General features: G+C 59.9%; 1 protein-coding gene across 4 annotated transcripts in view; it reads left to right on the top strand.

Moving 5' to 3' along the window:
• The window catches only part of Dennd3 (DENN domain containing 3), a 46109-nt gene extending 29463 nt beyond the window's left edge, over positions 1–16646 (top strand). For 2 of the 4 annotated variants that reach the window (XM_046449020.2, XM_046449022.2), the window contains exons 14-23: positions 2335–2594; positions 3698–3868; positions 4861–4990; positions 6507–6614; positions 8553–8692; positions 10199–10356; positions 11234–11367; positions 14189–14307; positions 14384–14521; positions 15096–16646. In XM_046449020.2, the coding sequence (XP_046304976.1) occupies positions 2335–2594; positions 3698–3868; positions 4861–4990; positions 6507–6614; positions 8553–8692; positions 10199–10356; positions 11234–11367; positions 14189–14307; positions 14384–14521; positions 15096–15296 (1559 nt within the window). In that variant the 3' untranslated portion in view covers positions 15297–16646. Of the gene's footprint in view, positions 1–2334; positions 2595–3697; positions 3869–4860; positions 4991–6506; positions 6615–8552; positions 8701–10198; positions 10357–11233; positions 11368–14188; positions 14308–14383; positions 14522–15095 lie in introns of those variants that run through there. The other 2 variants (XM_046449021.2, XM_046449023.2) reach the window with 2 other exon arrangements.
• The last annotated feature ends 1990 nt before the right edge of the window (positions 16647–18636 follow it).

Here is an 18636-nt window from a genome sequence, read left to right as displayed (position 1 = left end):
TGTGCAAAATTGAGACACAAGGAATGTCATTGTGCCTGCATGTGTGCATGCAGTGACCGTGCCTCTGACCATCGCTGGGATGACACGTTGGCTGTGGACTGGGCTAGATGTGTGTGGTGTGGCGTCTCGTGTGGGCACAGGGGCTGTGGATGTGCCCCGCAGTGGCCAGTTCTGCTGAAGTGCTGGCGGTGGGTTGCAGTGAGGGGGCTTCAGGGTCCTTGTCCTTGCTTCTCCTACCCGGTGGGGCACGTCTGAGGCCCCGCCAGTGTCTGCCTGTGTGAGAGTGCTCTTGGGTTTCGGTGACATGGCCCTGCCTGCGAGGGCTGGGCCGCAGCGCCCCGCCCAGGCTCCCCGGCTCCGGCCCCTGCAACTCGCTTCCCTGGCAGTGGCTTTGCCTTTCACTGCGCTTCCCTCTCTTCCCGGCTTCTTGGCCTTTTCCTTGCTACTGCTCCACCTCGAGGCCTGCGTGGCGTCTGGGGGAGCAATAGGCGCTCCTGACGAGCCCGGGCCTCAGTCCCCGCCCGGGAAGTCAGCCTGGGCTGCCGGGCCTTGTTCACGGAGTTGCTGAGGTGGAAGGGGGCTCTGGCCGGCGAGGGGCCCGTCCGCCTGCCAGGTCCTGTCCACGGGTGCACCTGGCACCCTTGTACTTGGTCTTCGGTGACTGCAGATGCCTGTATCTGAATCGTTTAGGTTTGGATTTAGTGATTTTAAAACTTAAAAAGAAAATAATGTTCAATCTTTGTAAACCACCCAGAAAATAGGGAAGGGAACGCAATAGCCCACAATGGCGCCACCTGGTGGAGATCCCGCAGAATCACCCCCTGCCGCCTGCCTGGGCTGCAGCCGTCCCTATCTGGAGGCAAGATGAAGTCTCTTACTGCACCTGTTACAGCCCCACCCTGGGTCACGGCCGTCCAGTGATTGCCGTGGTGAAGGCTCAGTTGTCCTGATACTGTGGGGATGAGTGCAGACGGCCATCACCGTGTGGAATCGGAGCAGGGACGGTGTCCAGCTGGGACTTGGCTCTGGGCCTCTGGCCAGGCTGGGGATGGGAGGACACAAATCCTACAGGTAGGCGGACCCACCCACTCAGGTGACAGCACAGCGGATGAGCCATCCCGGTCCTCAGGCCCGGCTGTGCCAGCGAGGACCTTTCCTCTGCATGCCTCACTTTCCTGGGTTGTGCGTGAGCCTGATGATGGTGCCACTTCGGGTGGTGGTTGAGGACCAGACGGGCCCTCTGCGAGCTTGGAGCGTGGCTTGCCGTGTTCAGTGTGGCAGGATGCATTGGTGCCGAGGGTGGTGAGTGTGCCGCTTGGCGGCCGCCTGACCGGGGTGATCTGCTTCCAGGGAGGCTGCGCGTGGGGGTTTTCCTGGAGGGAGGGATGAGCAGGAGTGCCCTGGTCTGGGCAGCCAGGGTGAGCATGCGCAGTGGTGACGGCCTGGGTGACGGTCTGCCTGTGGGGACGGTCTGTCTGCGATGGTATGACTGGAATGTGGGCATGGGAGGGAGAGTTGGATCCTGGAGGAACTGGGGCCTGGTGAAGCACGCAGCCTGCCGTGTTTGAACTAGGAGTCAGCTCCCACTTGCCTTCAGAGAAGTGACTCTGGGCCCCAGAGGGGGCAGCTGCCGGGCAGGAGCATCAGGGAGTGTCCCCCTGTGTAGGACTGAGTGGGGCCGTGTGAGCCAGAGGACAGAGAGGTGCGAGGTGCGGGGTGCGTGGCCAAGGCAGGCCCAACCGTACAGGTGCAGGTACAGGGACTAAGTCTAGTATTCATAGAGCCGAGCAGGAGGGGTTCCTGTCTCCCTTCTATAAGTAAAGGACCACCTTCCCTCCCTGCTGAACCCAGGTGACGGTGGCAGCTGATGGGGGTCTGTCTCTGACCCTAGAGCCCATGACAGACACCTAGAAAGGTGACTGCATTGGCTGAGGCGATCTTGGTTGAAACAGTTGGGTATGTTATTTGTGCACAACCAAGGAGCACCAAGGCAGGACTGGTTTCAGGCAAGGCTTGATCCAGCGGCATAGGAGTGTCACCAGGGATCTGACCTCCTCAGCTTTGTTCTTGGATGATTTCCCATCGTGACCCCAGATGGTTGTCCCCAGTTCTACCAGTAACCAAGTCTTTGCATCATAAGAAAAGAGAGTGTCCTGGACGCAGTATTCCCACCCAAAGTTTCGTGGCTGGAAAGGACAGATGGGCTCCCTGGACACCTGGCTGCCAGCAGCTAAGTCCTGAGCTTCCATCCAGGGCTACCTGCTCACTGGCGCCACCTGCTGTCTGGTTTGCGTAATGCACTGTTTCTTAAGGTCATTTCTTTTCTTATAAAAGGACATCAGAAACAAATTGACCCAGAAACATTCAGAGACTTCTACAACTGCTGGAAGGAGACAGAAGCAGAGGCCCAAGAGGTCAGTCTGCCTTTGCTGGTGATGGAGCATCTGGATAAAAACGAGTGTGTCTACAAGCTGTCCAGCTCCGTCAAGACCAGCCGCGGCGTCGGTAAGATTGCCATGACCCAGAAGCGCCTGTTCCTGCTAACAGAAGGGAGGCCGGGCTACGTGGACATCTCCACCTTCCGGGACATAGAGGTCAGTGAGCCCACCCGCCAGTTCCAGAATCTAGCTGGTCAGCAGGGAGTGTGGCCGGAGCAATGCCCACTCGCCCAGCTGTGCTGAGCGTTGGTGCAGACCCTCCGCGCGCGCGCGCGCGGCCCTTGGTCTGCCTCAGTTTGCCCATCTGCCAGTGGGAATGACGGGGTGGGTGCCTTCCTGGCAGGGTCATGGGGAGGATGGACCAGGTGTGTGTGTGAGCAGCGTGTTGACCATGGCCAGCTCTGATGCCGCTGCCTTGTGCTTGGGAGGCTCCAGGTGACAGGCAGACTGGCCTTCTCGCTGCAGACTCTAGAGGCAGAGGAACTACTTCCTCCAAGGGAAACTGACCTGGCCAGCCCCCGTGAGCCACCGTTCCTCACTTTATTTTAATATTTTATTATCGTTATTTTTACTTTGGTACCAGGGATTGAACCCAGGGGTGCATAACCACTGAGCCACCTCCCCAACCCTTTTTTATATTTTATTTGGAGACAGGGTCTTGCTGAATTGCTTAGGACCTCATTGGGTTGCTGAGGCTGGCTTTGAACTTGTGACCCTCCGGCCTCAGCCTCCCGAGCCCTGGGATTGTGGTGGTCGGCGTGTGCCCAGCGCGTACCTCACATTTTCTCATCAGGCCACCTGGCTCCTGTTGCTTCTTGAGTGAGCGATTCCACGTGTGTTTTAGCGTAGCCATTTGCACGGCCGGGGAACCTGAACTGTGCTCCTGCTCCATCCTGTGCCTTGCATTATTCGTCTCCTGCACTGGGAGGCCTGTTGGCTTGGTTCATGTGACGCATGACGGTGGCCATGGGGAGGCATTGCGGCTAGCGGCAGCTGAGGTCCGGAGACCAGTGGATGCCACAGCTTGGCTCAGCGGGGTCAGGCTTCCTCCTAGAACCCTCAGGCCGAGAGCTCGGGGCTGTGTTGAGCAGGCTGTCCCAGCCCTGGGTGAGCCCGGTGCGAGGGCTGCTGACAGATGGCTTGGGGTCCCTGCCGGGGCGCTGGGCTCCATTCCAGAGCTCTCTCTGCCCTCCCCCTCAGCCCCAGTGTCCCTTGGTCCGTGGCTTGACACGAGGCTTCTGCTTTCTCCGCCTCTGCAGGAAGTCAGAAGCACCACGTCCACCTTTTTCCTTCTGAGGATACCCACTTTAAAAATCAGAATGGCGTCCAGGAAGGAAGTGTTTGAAGCTAACCTGAAGTCGGAGTGCGACCTCTGGCACCTGATGGTGAAGGAGATGTGGGCTGGGAAGAAGCTGGCCGAGGAGCACAAGGTCCGACACTGGGGTCTCCACTCGTGGCTGACGGGTGTGCCCGCCAGCGCTTAGGCCCGGGTGAGGCCTGGCCCTCCTGGTGGAGGGAGGGAGGCCCTGAAGCTGTGGTGGCTGGACCCAGCTGGAGGCTCACGGCGCGTGGGAAAGCCGCAGGGCACAGGTGGCCCGACACCACGCCTCCTCGTTTCCCTCCATACCCCCCCCCCCCCACTGTTCTGGTGACATCCCAGCAAGTGGAGGGACAGGGTTGGACTGTGCTGACCTCCTCCCCTCTGGGGTCTGAGTCAGGTGTTCTGGGCACACGCGGCTCTGAGTGGCCCTAACGTCACAGGATCTGGGAGTTGATGGGTGGCATTGGATTCCTTCCAGAGGTCATTGATATCCTAGGGATTCTGGCACTTTATCGAGCACCCCGGATGAAGCTGAAGGACACAGGGAGAGGAGGAAGCAGGTGGCGGGCCGTGGTGTCAGTATCGTCACGGCCCCACTAGTCCCCAGAGGAAGGCAGGCTCAGAACGAGCCACCACTGACGGGGGCTCCCAGTCTCGCAGTGGGAAGGCGGGCCCTTTCTACCAGGCCAGTGTTCCGTGGTGTTTGGACTAGCCGCTGACTTTACCTGCTCGGCTTATTTACCCGAACCAGTGCCATCTGGCTACAGCCGCGGGCGGGTGGGCTGCTGGGCAGTTTGGCTTGAGCGCAGCCACCCTGTGTGCTCACTGAGGTCCGCGACACGTCTGTGCCCTGGGCCCGCCACAGAGGAGGAGCAGCCTGCGGCCTGGGCTCCTCACGGCAAGGCTTGGGGGGACGCTGCTGGCTCCCCGTGTAACCATCAACATTTGTCTTAAAAATCGCACCCCATAAACCCAAACTCCTCGTCCACTGACCGCGACCATGGGCTGTGGGCGTGCCTGGGGACGCGCTGCTCCTCCTGCGGCCGCCTTGGGGACCTCTGTGGCTCTTCCTGCGTTGAAATGCACCCTTTTCCACCTTAGGACCCCCAGTACATCCAGCAAGCGCTGACCAACGTCCTGCTGATGGATGCCGTCGTGGGCACACTGCGGTCACCTGGTGCCATCTACGCGGCCTCCAAGCTGTCCTACTTTGATAAGATGAAGAGTGAAAGTAAGAGCAGCTGGCCGGGCGCCGTGCGCGTCTGGGGCGTGTCGAGGTGTGTCCGATGGCGCTGGCCGTCCCCTGGCTTCCTGGCCTGTTGGCCTCCTCCTGACCCGCCTCTCCTCCAGTGGCCGCCTGGCTGCTGAAGCAGACTGGAAATCCAAGGATGGCCACTGAGTGGTGTGGGTGCCTCTGGACGCCAGGGACAGGCCTGGTGGGCTTGGGCCCTCTGCCGGGGCGACCTGCGTGTGCAGGCTGTTCCTGCCTGGCCCACGTTCCCAGGCCGCACAGCTGGGCCCGGCTTGAGCTGCCTCCCGGAAGATGGTTCTCAGTCCGGGTGCCCACGGGTGAGGACGACTCCCCACCATTTCAGTGCTGGCCCCTGTTTTGTTCCCATCTTATGTGATCTCTGGGGCCAGCTGCCTCGGGGTGTGCGCGAGAGGTGGGAGTGTCGAGGACACTTGTTACCGTCGACACCGGCATCAGGCCAACAGCACAAGACTGGTTTCTATGCTAGCGGGTGGCGGCATGTGGCCTGGGGCCCTTGGGGCTGTGGGCAGTGGTTTTCTGAGATAGAGTCCCTGTGTTGTCCTGTAAAGCGGACGCTCAGTGGTTCTGGAGGGTTCCGAGGGGTATGCCATGGCCTCTGGTGAGAGGGACCGGAGCCCATGGGAGTCCTGGCCGACCTGCCCGTCTGTCGCCCCTGGTGGGTGGGATCCGGTGCTTCTGTTTCGTCTGTTTGAATTGGGACGATAATATCAGCCTCGTCAGTCTGTGAGGCTTGACACAATAAGGCAAGAGGGCAGCTGGGCAAGTACCAGAGCACAGCCGCCCCGACTGTAGTGCCCACGTGATCAGTGGGTAACTGCGGCCAGGAAGTCCCCTGAAGTCACTGAAGCTGCCCTGTGACAAGGAGACGGTGCCTGGTACTCATGGTTGGGGCTGGCGGGCAGGAAGTGCCCAGGACCCCGTTACGGCACGTGGTGCCAGCAGCCCAGATGGAGGCAGCTTTGTCTGGAGACGGGGGTTTTCTGCAGAAGGGGGTGTCGGCTCCTCCACAGGCCAGTGGCTTCTAACTGGGGCGACTCTGTACCCGCTCCCTGTGGAGAGGCCTCGGCAGTGCCGAGAGACATCGAGGGTGTGTGGGGGGTAATGCTGGCATCTGGGGGGCACGGCCAGGGACGCTGCTGAACATGGCACAGCACACAGGACACAGGTCAGCCCCGCAGCAGGGGACGCCAGCAGGGACGCCCAGCCTGCGTCGTCATTCTGGGGCTGAGACTGCTCTTGAGCTAGTTTCCTTGGTTGCTGCAGCTGGGGGCTGTTTTGTTACTGAGGGATGTTTCAAGTGCCCTCTCTGCTAGGCAGCAGCTTCGGGCTGGGAAGGGGGCACTCCCCACGGCCCCCCATGCTGCCACACATAGGCTACCCCGAGAAGGGCCTGACGCTGCTGTCCTTGGACCTGGCTGCAAGGATGCCACCTGTGTCCTCGTGCCAGTGAACTGACTCCAGGTTTTGTCCTCAGTGCCCACGGCGTTCCCCATGACGACCGCGGAGACCCTGAAACACAAGATCAGCCCTTGGGTGGGGGAGACGGCGCCGCAGGCGGTGGACGTGCTGCTGTACACTCCAGGTGAGGGCTGTCCGTCGGGGCTGCTCTTCTACCGCTCATCTGCCAAGTTAGGGTTTGGGTGCGAGGTCACCCCGAAGCTAGAGGCTACAGACCCGTGGGAAGCGGTGCAGGGCAGGGGCTTGGGGGGTGAGCCCTCAAGAGGCAAAGGCCACACCCAGACTCACCCGTCCCAGCGTGTTTGTCCCCTGCCCTCCAGAGCAGGTGCAGGGCACTGGCTCCCACCGGGTCACGTGGGTCGCTGGGAGTCACTGAGGCTGCCCTGTGACAAGGAGACCGGGCCTGGTACTCGGGTCGGGGCTGGCGGGCAGGAGCTGCCCTGCCTTGCCCTTCCCTCCCCTCCCCCCCTCCTGTTGGGTGCCTTTCCTGCATATGACTTTCTGGCTCTCTAAGAGCTGCATTTGGATGGTAGGAGGGAGAACGTGGTGCACCCCGACTCCAAGCACCAGCAGGGGCCCTCCTTGGGCTGTGGTTGCACATCAGAGCACTGGGCTCTGGATGGCGGAGGACAGCAGCAGGGGCCATGCTGAGGGCAGGTGGTGGCAGGTGGGGCCGCTGGCTTCAGGCAGGAAGAACTTTCAGTTTGTTGTCAGTTCTTTGCTCCAGAAGGACTTAACACGAGCACCACAGAACACTCCCGCGTGGCCTCACGGATCCGTTGATTGACAATGGGCGCACGTTCTGGGGCGGTGGCCACGTGCTCTCCCGGGGAAGGGCCACGTGTCGGGAGAAGCAGCAGCAAAGCAGGGGGTGGTGGGGAATGAGCAGAGCAGAGCCCAGCGCGTGCCTTGGACCGGGACTACGTGGCTGCTGACCGTGGCGCTCACTGGCTCTGGCTCCATGGCCACGGCGCCTGGACTGCGGGCTGTTTTCAGATCCAGGGCCCTTTCCCTTGAATTACAACTGACCAGCCTCTGGGCATCTTGCCCCTGTGGGACGGTGGTGTGGAGGGGCCGGGGCCTGCCAGAGGGGAGTCCTGGTAACCCTGGCTCTCGGCTGGACTCCCAGGGTTGACAAGCCAGCCACGGACCAGTGCAGTAGACACCCCGAAGGTGGCTACCAGGACTCCTCCTAATGGTGATGGGCAGTGCTTGGGGGGGGGGTGGGCAAGGACTGTCCACGGGGGATGGGGCCGGGCAGATGAATCCTGACCCCCTCTCCCCACGATCAGTTCCAGGGGACTGAAATCTAAACTTGATGGGCACAGCAACAAGCAATTAAAGCAAGCGGACCTGCACCAGGCCCTGCAGAAGGGGCCTCTATCCCAGGGCAGGCCCATGGCCCCTGGGGCCTCTAAAAGCCCTGACCCTGAGGCAGACTGGTGGATTTGGCCACGGTGGAGCAAAGGGCTTTTTTTGAAGGTCCTGCAGGAGTTCCAGCGGATGTCTGCTGGGCCATAGTAGACGGGAGGAGGAATAGCACCAGTTGGTGGTGGGCAGAGTGGCCAGGGGCTCGGGCCTCAGCCTCATTAATGGTTAGGGAAATGTGCAAGCCTATGGCCCCTGCCCCTGGGGGGCCCAGACAGGAGGTCTTGAGACCAGCCCGGGTAACGTAGAGAACCATCTTGAAAACAAAACCCCGAAACTTTTACTTCTTTAGAGTGGCCAAAGTTAAAAGGCCACCACTGAGCGTCAGGGAGATGGGGGACCCTCCTACGCCTTGGTTGGCATGGCACTTGGTGGCTCCTGCCTAGGCCTCTCCAGCTGACCCCTGCTTTCTGTGTCCAGTGCTCATCAGCCCCTCCTGCTGTTCCCGGCTCTGGAACTGTGGCTCTCTAGAGGCCCTGACGCACCTGCCTGGTGCCACGCAGGGCACCTGCCCTGGGTGCTCTGTCTGTATGGTTCTCGGCAGCCAGTCTGCGCCCAGGGGCAGGCGTGTGGCCTCCTTGCCTGGTGGTGCCTGGGACCCCCCTCACGTCTCTGCCATTGATTTCCTCTTCAGGGCATCTTGACCCAGCAGAGAAGGCAGAGGATGCCCGCCCCAAGCTGTGGTGTGCCCTGAGTGGGGGCAAGGTGACCGTGTTCGATGCCTCCTCCTGGACCGTCCACCAGCACTGCTTTAAAGTGGGCACCTCCAAAGTGGTGAGCAGGTGGGGGCCCTCAAGTTCAGATGGGCCCAGAGCCTCTCCCCGGCCCCCAGCTTTGTGAAACAGTCTCATCTTTGCTGGGGTCTGAATGCGGCCTGCCCCTCCCACCACTATGGCCCGCTCATGGCGGGGGGGAAGCTCCGGGCCACCCAGGTGTGCCGGGCCCAGGGTCACAGAACCCCTATGGTATTTTCTATGATTCTGGTGATGCCTAGTGAGGGGCAGTGGGTGCCCTCCAGGGTGTCCAACCACCCTGCGTCCTAGCCAGCAGAGGCCAGGCCTGTCCTGGGCGCTTGGTCCTTTTGTTCCTTTGAGTCTGAATGAAGTTGAGGGTTTTATAACCAGAATGGCTGGGAGTTTCTTGGCCTGGTCGTGGTGTGGCCTCCTGTGGACACAGCAGCTTGAGGGTGCCCCTAACCCTGCACTGGTCCTCCGTCTCCTCAGGCGCTTGGCAGCCCTTCCCTGTCCTCAGACCACCATTGCCGGAGGACTGTACCTTCTGGCCAGTCTGGTGGGTGTGAGAAGCATCTCCCGTTGAGCTGTTTGCATTTTTCCGGTCACTTGTGACCGTCTTTCTGTTTTGCCTGCCCTCACCTTGACTGGGGGGGTCTCACTGTGTACCCAGGCTGCCCTTGAGCTCCTGGGCTCCAGGCACCCCCCCCACCCCGTCCCCGTCTCGGCCTTCTGAGCAGCTGGGACTCCAGGCCCACCGTGGCTGGCTTCTGAGGACCCTTCGCAGACTCACAGGTGCGGCCTCTCTGGAGTCCCAGCCTCTGTCCAGTCTGTGCTGCCAGGTGGTTTGGTGCCCTGTACTCCCACTGTGCAGGGGCTGTCCCCTGTCCAGGAGAAGGCACAGTTCCAAGGGACCCTGCAGGGAGATGCCCTGCCCTGTGCCTCACACAGCACAACCCGCTGAGCTCACATGTAACGTGAAGAGGACGTTCCAGCGAAGCCTCAGGCAGCTGCTTAGGGTCCATTTTGGTGGTTGCATCTTATCTAAAAATAACAGGACGCTCGTGGCGTGAGCAGAAAATGAGTTTTCACACTGTTCCAGTGGGTGCTTTCAAAGCCAAAAACCCTGTGACTGCAGCCCGGGCACCGAGTGCCTGGGATCAGGCCGTCCAGGTACCTGGATGTCAGACTCGGCAGCGCGCAGGGGAGGGAGAGGCCACGGAACTGCTTCCCGAACCCTTCCCATAGTCCGCAAGTCTATGGACTTGGACGAGTGGGAGGGTCTGAGTTACCAGAAGTGAAAACGTGCGCGTCTGACCACACTCAGAGCTGGACAGAAGCAGAAAGAGAAACTAAGGGAACTGTCCTTGTTCTGAGTTGAGAGCCCACCAGAGCCTTTTTAATAAGATCCCAACGACAGTAAGCCCCAAAGGCTGCCTTGGTAGCAGTCCCCGCCCTCCGATTAGTCCTGGGAAACAAGTGTGCGTCTGTGTCTGGAGCCCAGTGGGGCAGCGGCCACCAGTTCCCGTCGTGCCTCTCGCCCTGTTAGAGCTGCATGGTGATGGCGGAGCAGAGCCAGCTGTGGATTGGCTGCGAGGACTCCGTCATCTACATCATCAACACCCACAGCATGTCCTGCAACAAGCAGCTCACGGACCACCGCTCCGCGGTCACGGGCTTGGCTGTGCAGGATGGGAAGAAGCCCAGGTACGGTGGCTCTGTGGGGTCAGGGGTGCCAGTGTGAAGGGTGCTGGGCTCAGAGCAACGCGGGTCCAGAGGCGAGGTGGGCAGCGACCCTGCTCGTGGGCTCAGAGGAAGGCGCTGACCCTCGGTGACCATCGTGGGCAGGCGTGGCGACAGGGATGAGCTTTCTCATTGTTACGTTGAAACCTGTAAGTGAGAGATCCCCTGAGCTTTCACTGTTGTCATCCTTTAAAACTGTCATTGTTAAGTCCCCAGCTCCCACAAAGCCACCTGCTGGCCAGCAGCCTGTAGCCTGCCCAGGCCTGGCAGGGTTTCTGTTCCTGCTGGGCCGATGACCTCACTTTGACTTGGAAAAGGGCCTGCCTCCATGTCAGGTCCCGTTCTGAGGTCCTGGGGTGAGGACACATGTTTCTCAGGGACAGTTCAACCTGACCCTGGTTGTGTCACTCACTGTCTGTTCCTGTTACCTGAGGGCAGGCTCTGGTTCTGCTCACCACGTGTGTCCTGTGGTGAGGATAGGGCCTGGCACAGCACTGCCCAGGTCAGGGGCTCACCTGGAAGACAAACAGGCTGGCTAGGGCAGGACCAGGGGTGGCGCTGGCCAGTCCCCCTCCCTGCAGCTGCAGTGCAGGCCCTCTGTGGCCCCTCTGGGCTGGGCAGCCCTTGGTGGGCCTTGTTTCAGTCTATGGTCTTGCTGTGGCTCTGCCCAGGACAGGCTCTGTGCGACTGGGTGCCCCACAGCCTGCTCCTGCCCCGGACGGCCGGGCGGCACTCGCCTTCCGTGTTATGGATGCTTAATGGCGACTTGTTTCTCCTGGGGCTGAAGGCCTGGGGCCCAGGGGCCCTGTTCAGTGCATGCACATGCCTTTGATCCCTCCAGCCAGGTCTTCTCCTGCAGCCTGGACGGGACAGTCCTGGCATGGAACGTGAGCACGCTGCAGGTGACCAGCCGGTTCCAGCTGCCAAGCGGAGGTCTCACGTCCATCAGTCTACACAGTGGCCATCTGTGGTGCTGTAAGTCCTCCAAACCACCCTGACCCTGCTCTCAGAGCCTGTTTCCCTCTGCCTGGGGCACCTCTGGTTTTAGGGTCAAACTGGCAACCTGCAGGCACTCTCTGTCACTCTTCCCTGCTGGCTGTGCCCAGGCCCCCGACTTCCCGGCCCCTGCTGCCCTGATGTGCCAGCCACGCCCGCCTCCCTGTGCTCTTGCTGCACATGCTCTGGGGTGAACCTGTCCCAGGTGTCCCTGAGTCCCCTGCTGCCCCATCACCCTCCACAGCCACCTCCCCTGGGGCCTCACTGGGCCACCCCTGCCACTCCCAGCACATCCCTGGGACCTGAGCATCCTCAAGGCCAAGCCAGGCACTTTGCAGGAGATGGGAGGCATAGCCTCTGCCTGGCGGCTCATGTTGCCCTGGGGGGGACACCCAGGGCACAGATGTTGCCTGTGGCTGAAGGCCTCCCTGTGGGCGTGGCCAGACAGGGCGCGTGGTTGTCCCCAGTTCTTTTACATTGAAGTACTTTAGTGTAGCGAGATGCACAGGACCCTCCACGCCCCCCCCCCAGTCTCTGCAGGGGATCGGTTTCAGGAGCCCCAGGGCTGCTCACGGCCTTCATCCGAAGGTGTGGGGCGTGCACCCTCCTGGTGCTTTACGTCACCTCTGGGCCACTTACCTACCTGGCATGACAGTGTCATGAAAGGCTGACAAGGGTTAAGGCAGCTGCAGGAGCCTGCTCCCAGAGCAGGCAGAGTGGGGGGGGCCAGAGTCAGAGTCTCTGTGGGGGTCAGGGGTTTTAACCAGCCAGTTCCCCAGAGCCGTCAGGCAGGGCTCCAGAGGACGCCAGTTCTGGAATGTCAGTTGGAGGTGTGATCTTGGAGTGAGGTGTGCGTCACTGTCATGGGCAGGACAGAACCAGGCATTTTCTGACGAGTGACCAGCTGACAGGATGCTGCCGTGTTTAGTCGGGGGTGGGGGGGGGTTCCTTTTATGGGTCTTAGATGAGGGGTTGCATCTGATGAGGCTGATAAACTCCCAAGTGTGAGCTGGGTGTGGTGGCACATCCTGTAAACCCAGTGACTTGGAAGGCTGAGGCAGGAGGATTGCATGTTCAAGGCCAGCAACTTAGTGATACTGTATCAAAAAATAAAAAAGAGCTGGGGATGTAGCTCAGTGGTGAAGTGCCCTGGTTCAATCCCTGAACCAAAACAGAAAATAGCCAACCAAACCACCACCGCCACCGCCACCGCCACCTGCATTCTGGTGTTCCTGATGGGTTGGGATGTCCTCAGGCTCCTGATTTCTTCGTTTGATCAGTTGGCAGGAATCACTTGTTTACTGCCTGGTTCTTTGTGGCCGTGCTGGGCAGATGGCGGTCGATTACTTGCACAGACCAGGTGCAGAGTCACCTTCTTTGGTGGTTGTACTCAAAATAGAGCAGACCCTGGCAGGCTTCTGTTCTGTAGGATGGAGTAGCTTGGGGCAGGCACAGTCCAAGAACATCTGTTGTACACACCATGGAGGGACTCAGAGCAGGGTTCAGACAGAAAGAAGAGGGGCCAGGCCAGGGGCACCCCGCAGTGACCCACTCTGCTCCTCTCAGGCCCCAGCGCAGGCTGAGGATAAGCCTTCCACACGTGGGCCTTTGGGAAATTCCAGGCCCCAACTGCAGCGGTTGGGAAGGTCCCTCTGCGCCCTGTTGGCTGTGAGCCTCCTGGTGATGTTCACTTCAGTTCTAGAGTCTCCATTTGGTTTTTGTTTGGAGGACTCCATTTCTCTCCTGACTTCCTTGTGCCCTCACCTGGCCTGTCCCTGTGTGCTGGGCCCACCCTGGGACGATCACACACCAGTGACGTGCTGAGCCCTACCCCCTGTTCTCTGCCCTCTGGGTCTGTACGGTGGGGGTGGGCGGTGAAGCTCCTGCAGTGGTTGGGAGCTGGTCCCTGCCACTCGGGCCTCCTGTGGCCCTGCTCCACACTCCCACTTGTTAGTCCAGGCAGGTGACAGCACCCGGCCGGGGCTTCCTGGCGTGCGGTGCTTGTCGGGCGGCACCAGAGGCAGCTCCCAACCAGGCTTAGAGGGGGGAGAGGAGAGCCCTTGTGAGCCCCTTCACTATCAGGCCGGCCAGGGTCCCAGGGCCCACTCGTCAGGTGAGGCTGGCAGCTGGAGGGGACTGCAGTGCAACGTCCCCATGGTGTAAAGCCATCGGCATCTCGGTGGGGGCACCTACTCCAGCTCCTGGGACCCGCTGTCTCCCAGCACCCGTGTACCCAGGCCTCTTTGCTTGTGAGCGGGATGCTACCCGAGAGCCAGGCTTGTCCTCCTGCCCTCCGGCCTGCACTGTTCACACGGGACACCGGCGTGCCAGGGGCAGGGGACAACGCAGTGGCTCCGCCAGGTCAACTCCAGCCTGACCAGGCCGGCTTTGTACCCCCTCCTGGGCTGGTTTTGATGGCTTGGAGCTCGCAGAGAGGCACACACTGCTGGCCTGCAGGGAGGCCCCTCACCTGCAGGATGACAGACCGAGGGTTGTGCTGGTGCTGCGCACAGGGAAGCTGGGTGTCACTGGGTGGGGCTAGGACCCGCTTTGGCTGCTGGAGAGGGAAATCCCCAAACACCAGAGGCCCGAGGTGCCCAATCCGCCCTGCCTTCTGCCCCACTGCCCACGCCGAGAGGCCCCTGGCAAGCTCGGGCCCAGGCCCCCCCCCCGCCCCCGTGTTAAGCGTGGAGCAGCGGTGGGTGGGCTCACGCTCCGCGTCACAGGGACACTCGCTGCCCTGACCCTTCCAGCCCACCATGCGTCACCCGCCGCTCCTCACCAAGCTGTCCTCCTGCAGGCACAGGTGACAGCATCTTGGTGCTGACCCTGCAGGGCACCTTCTGCCAGGAGCTGAGGAGCGACCAGACCCCGAGCAACACACGCACCTCTTTCGTGGGCTTCCAGCTCTTCCACGAGGTACTGCAGAGCAGCCGGCTGCCCGCTGCAGGGGCGGGGCTGCCTTGGCCACAGGCCCACGGTGGTTTCTGTCCAGCAGGAGCAGCTCTGGGCGGCCTGTGTGGGTCACAGTGAGGTCTACGTCTGGAGCTTGAAGGACCTGGCCCGGCCGCCGCAGATGGTGCCCCTTCAGGACTGCTCCCAGATCCACTGCCTGCTGCTGGTGAAGAGGCAGGTGAGCCGCCGCCTTCCCTCCGGGGTCCTCCCTGCAGTGGGGCTGGGCGGAGGACGAGGCCTGCAGTATCCTGGATAAGCCTTCCACACGTGGGCCTTTGGGAAATTCCAGGCCCCAGCTGCAGCGGTTGGGAAGGTCCCTCTGCATCCTGTTGGCTTGTGAGCCTCCTGGTGATGTTCACTTCAGTTCTAGAGTCTCCATGGTGTGACTGTGCTTCTTAGAAGCTGGACGTCCCAGAACCGCATTCTGGGTGGCTTCAGCCGCTCACTAGACCTCTGCCCTCAGGCCTGAGTGGGTTGAGGGTGAGGGCACGTAAGCGCTTAGCAAGTGTCAAGTCCACAGACAGTGTGTCTGACCACGGTCACATGGTCCCTGTGGTCCCTGGGCTGGGAGGCCTGGGAAGAGGGCTCCAGAGGCCACAGAGGGCTGTGGCCCCCAGCTCTGTCCTGTAGGTACATCAGGTGGCCTGTCCAAGAGGGACTCGGCTTCGGGGCGCAGAGCCCAGGACTGGGCCATGCCCACGCCCTCGAGGCTCTTGGATCCTGGCTGACACGCCTCCCGTTTCTCCCTGCAGATCTGGGTGGGAGGCAGGGGACTGTCACAGGGGAAACTCAAGGGGAAAATCTACGTGATCGACGTACAGCGGAAGACCGTGGAAAAGGAGCTGGTGGCACACGCGGACACCGTGAGGACCCTGTGCTCGGCAGAGGACAGATACGTGCTGAGCGGGTCTGGCGGGGAGGAGGGCAAGATCGCCATCTGGCAGGTGGAATGAAGGCAAAGGGCCTGCTGGCTGCCCTGGGCGGGGACAGCACCTTCTGCAGCCTTCCCCTCCGCAGGAGCCTGAGGGGCAAGGGGTGCCAGTGACGGGCCCCGGCCCTGTGCGTCTCTGGACGGTCTGTGTGGGTGCTTGCTCAGGCTGGCCGCCACATCTCCTTTCCCACTACCTCTGCCAGAGGTGTCCTGTGCCACCTGCAGAGTTCCAGAACCCACGCCCAGGGGACAGCACTGGGCCCAGAGCCGACCAGGCTGGCCTCTCCTTCGCCTCCCTCATCCACTCCACCACGAGTCACGTGGGCATCACAGGGGGTGTGGCGGGCACATGGAGGAGCGCCAAGGGCTGCGGCCTCCATGACTGCTCGTTCTGGGGAGGCTCTGGGGAGTTTAGGAGCCCAGGCTGTCCCGCCAGAGCAGGTGGCTGGGGCTGCCCGAGGGGCGGGGCGGCGCTGTGATCTGTTGTGCAGACTGGGGGACTAGCTGGGGCAAGCTGCTGCTGCTTTTCTTGTTAAAGTAAGATTTCTATAATGAAGAAACCCAGAGACTCTGTTTCACCACAAACTTCGGCAGGTCTGGGTGGGGAGCCCGTGGCCCTGCCTGGGTGCAGAACCACTTACCAGTCCTGCCTTCCCAGGCCACTCTGGGCCTCCTGAGCATGCTGTGGACTGACGTGCCGGCGAGGCTGCACCACCCGAGAGGAGCTGTAGATAGTCCAACGCTCGCAAGGAGGTCTGTGTATATTTTCATGCTGCAACTGAGATTCCATTCCTGAAATGTTCTGTAAAGAAGGTTTGGGCCTTGTTGCCGGACACAGAGGGAACATTTGTCCACTGGCACAGTTTTGGCTTGTGGCCAGTCCATGGGCTCAGCCTTGGGGTCACCTGGACACTGTCAGGTTTTTGGGACTTAGCTGGACACATGCTAATCTTGCTCGCCAAGGGCTGCTCAGGGTGTCTGTGGGCCCCCGGACCAGGGCCATGCTTGGGCATCACCCAGGTGCCACGTGAACACGAGCCCCTAGATGTGGCTGGATCTACATTTTGAAAGGACTGCATCACCGGGCAGAATGTTCCCTAAGTGTGGTTTTGCATAGCCACCAGCTTTTCAGTGTCCTGGAACATGGCACAGAGAAGGGCTCAGGGTTGCACCCTGCTTGTCTGTGTTTCGGGGGCGCTCCCGACATCTGCAAGGCGGGGCTGACAGCAGAGGCCAGAGGTTGAGCTCTGCCTTTGTAAACACGTGCGAATGTCCAGGGAGAGTCTGTCAGAAATTCAGTAACGACTGTTTAATACCAAGCCATGTGTAGCCAGGTGTCTTCAGTGTGAATAATAAATTCTTTATTTAGTAACTGCTAATGTCCAGTTGATTTTTGCCATCATCAACTGGAAGAGGTCTCCAGGCAGCGTAGGACCATTTTGAACTTGCTCTTGACTCATGCCAAGCACCAGATAAGTTATCTCACTGCAGGTGATAATTTCCAGGATTGTGTATGATGGTGATTGGGTTTGAAACAACCAGTGCAGAACCACAGGCTTTTACGAGGTGGTCATTTATGTAAGAGGGAGTGGTGAGCACCGGAATCGAGGGGCAGTGGGCTACGGTGAGTGGCCGCTGTGCTTATGTAAACAATCCTTGCTGAGCGCTGGCTGGGATGGAAAGGGCACCTCGATGCCATCAGGGTCCACCAGGAACTGCTCAGAGGTTCCACCTGGGCTGCTTTGCTGGGCTCTCATGAAAATATATAAAAATATATAAAACCGAGAAAGCTCCTGCAGAGGGTTGAATGACATCAAAGGTATGTCCACATCCTGACTTGACTTGGAGAAAGGGTCTTTGTGGATGAAATGATGATCTCAAATGTGGGCAACTGGCCTGAGGAGGCGGGGACAGGGGCACACAGGGAGAGGCCTGCGTAGGTGGAGCAGAGGATACAGATGCAGCCAAGCCAGCCCGCAGCCGTGGGGGCTTAGAGGAGCAGGACGGCTCACCCCCAGAGCCTCCAGAGCCCCCCACACCTGGATTTCACTCTGCGGCCTACAGAACTGTGAAGAATCTAACTTCTGCCATAGGAAGTCGCCCAGGTGGTGGTCACCGGTTATGCAGCTGCAGGACACTCCCATGGCTGTTGTGGAGCGTTTGCTCTGGGCAGGGCTGGCCAGGCTTTTCAAATGCACTACCGTGCCTGGTGCTCAGAACACTTACCACATCGAGGATCGAGGAACACTGTCCCCACGTGATCTGTCAGGGCCCCCTGGCCCCAGCAGTGACAGCAAGGCTGCAGGGAGCACCTGCTCCTCATTTCCCCGGAGTCGATGGTTCTTCAGGGGCTCAGGGCTGGTCTGGCCCTGACGGGGTGGAGGGAGGTCCTATCAGCCAGTCTCCTAGCTCTTAGGGGGTGGGAGACGGGTGGTCCAGAGTGTCAGTAGCCCCTGCCTCTTAGCCTGTGTCCTGGGGCAGGGAGGGAAAGAAAAGGGAAAACAGTGGACAACACCAAGAGTTCATTCTGTAAAGAATGATAAACTATCAAGATTGCTCAAGGGAAGAAAAAAACAGTGTCATATTACATGATTTTAAGCTTTACTAAAAACCACAGGAATTAAGACACCGTAGGATTTGACCTGATGGCAAATGCACCCACAGAACAGAGTGCAGGGTCTAGCACAGTCCGCAGTCAACTGACTTTCAGGAAGAAAAAGTCGATTCCGTGAGAAACCCGCTGAGCACACAGTGCCGCCCCGGCTGGACAGGGAAGAGAGGACGACGCTGAAGAGCAGCTCAACCCTCTCCTCACGTGAAAATTCAATAACCAAACTTACTTCAAGGAGGTTCACAGATCTAAATGTAAAACTAGAAGTTCTAGAAAGTAGCCTAGGAGAATGTTTTTGCAACCTAGTGCAGACAGAGATTTTTTTAGAGAACACAGGAAAAAAAATCTGAAATCAAAAGAAAAAATAGAACCACTTACCTGACTGGCAAAAGCAGCCAGACACAAAACAGGTGGCACTTACCGGGCTGGTTGGGTTCATGGCTGTCTGGGTGGCAGTGAACTGGCTGCAGTCCAGGAGTCCTGGGCAGTGGGGCGTCAGTTTCTCAGGTGCCATTTGTCAAAACTCATAGAACTGCTGACTGCATACCTGTTGGTTTTACTGTGTGTGAAGTAACCGTGGTTAAAGCACAATACCCTGACCAGCGGTGTGGGGTGCTAAGCGCTGGTCATGCAGGGCGTCAGCCAAACCCAAACGGCTGCACAGTGCAGAACCGGAGTGTCCGCTTTTTGTAAAATAAAAACTTCTTTTTAACATTATTTTGCATGCAAAGATGTAAAGGTTGTGCAGTTC

Source organism: Marmota monax, unplaced genomic scaffold (assembly GCF_021218885.2).
Source record: "Marmota monax isolate L192 unplaced genomic scaffold, Marmota_monax_Labrador192_F-V1.1 WCK01_AAM20220418_F8-fsc00073, whole genome shotgun sequence".
NCBI lineage: Eukaryota > Metazoa > Chordata > Mammalia > Rodentia > Sciuridae > Marmota > Marmota monax.
Note: the sequence above shows the minus strand (reverse complement) of the source record. Positions and strands in the feature narration are given on the sequence as shown.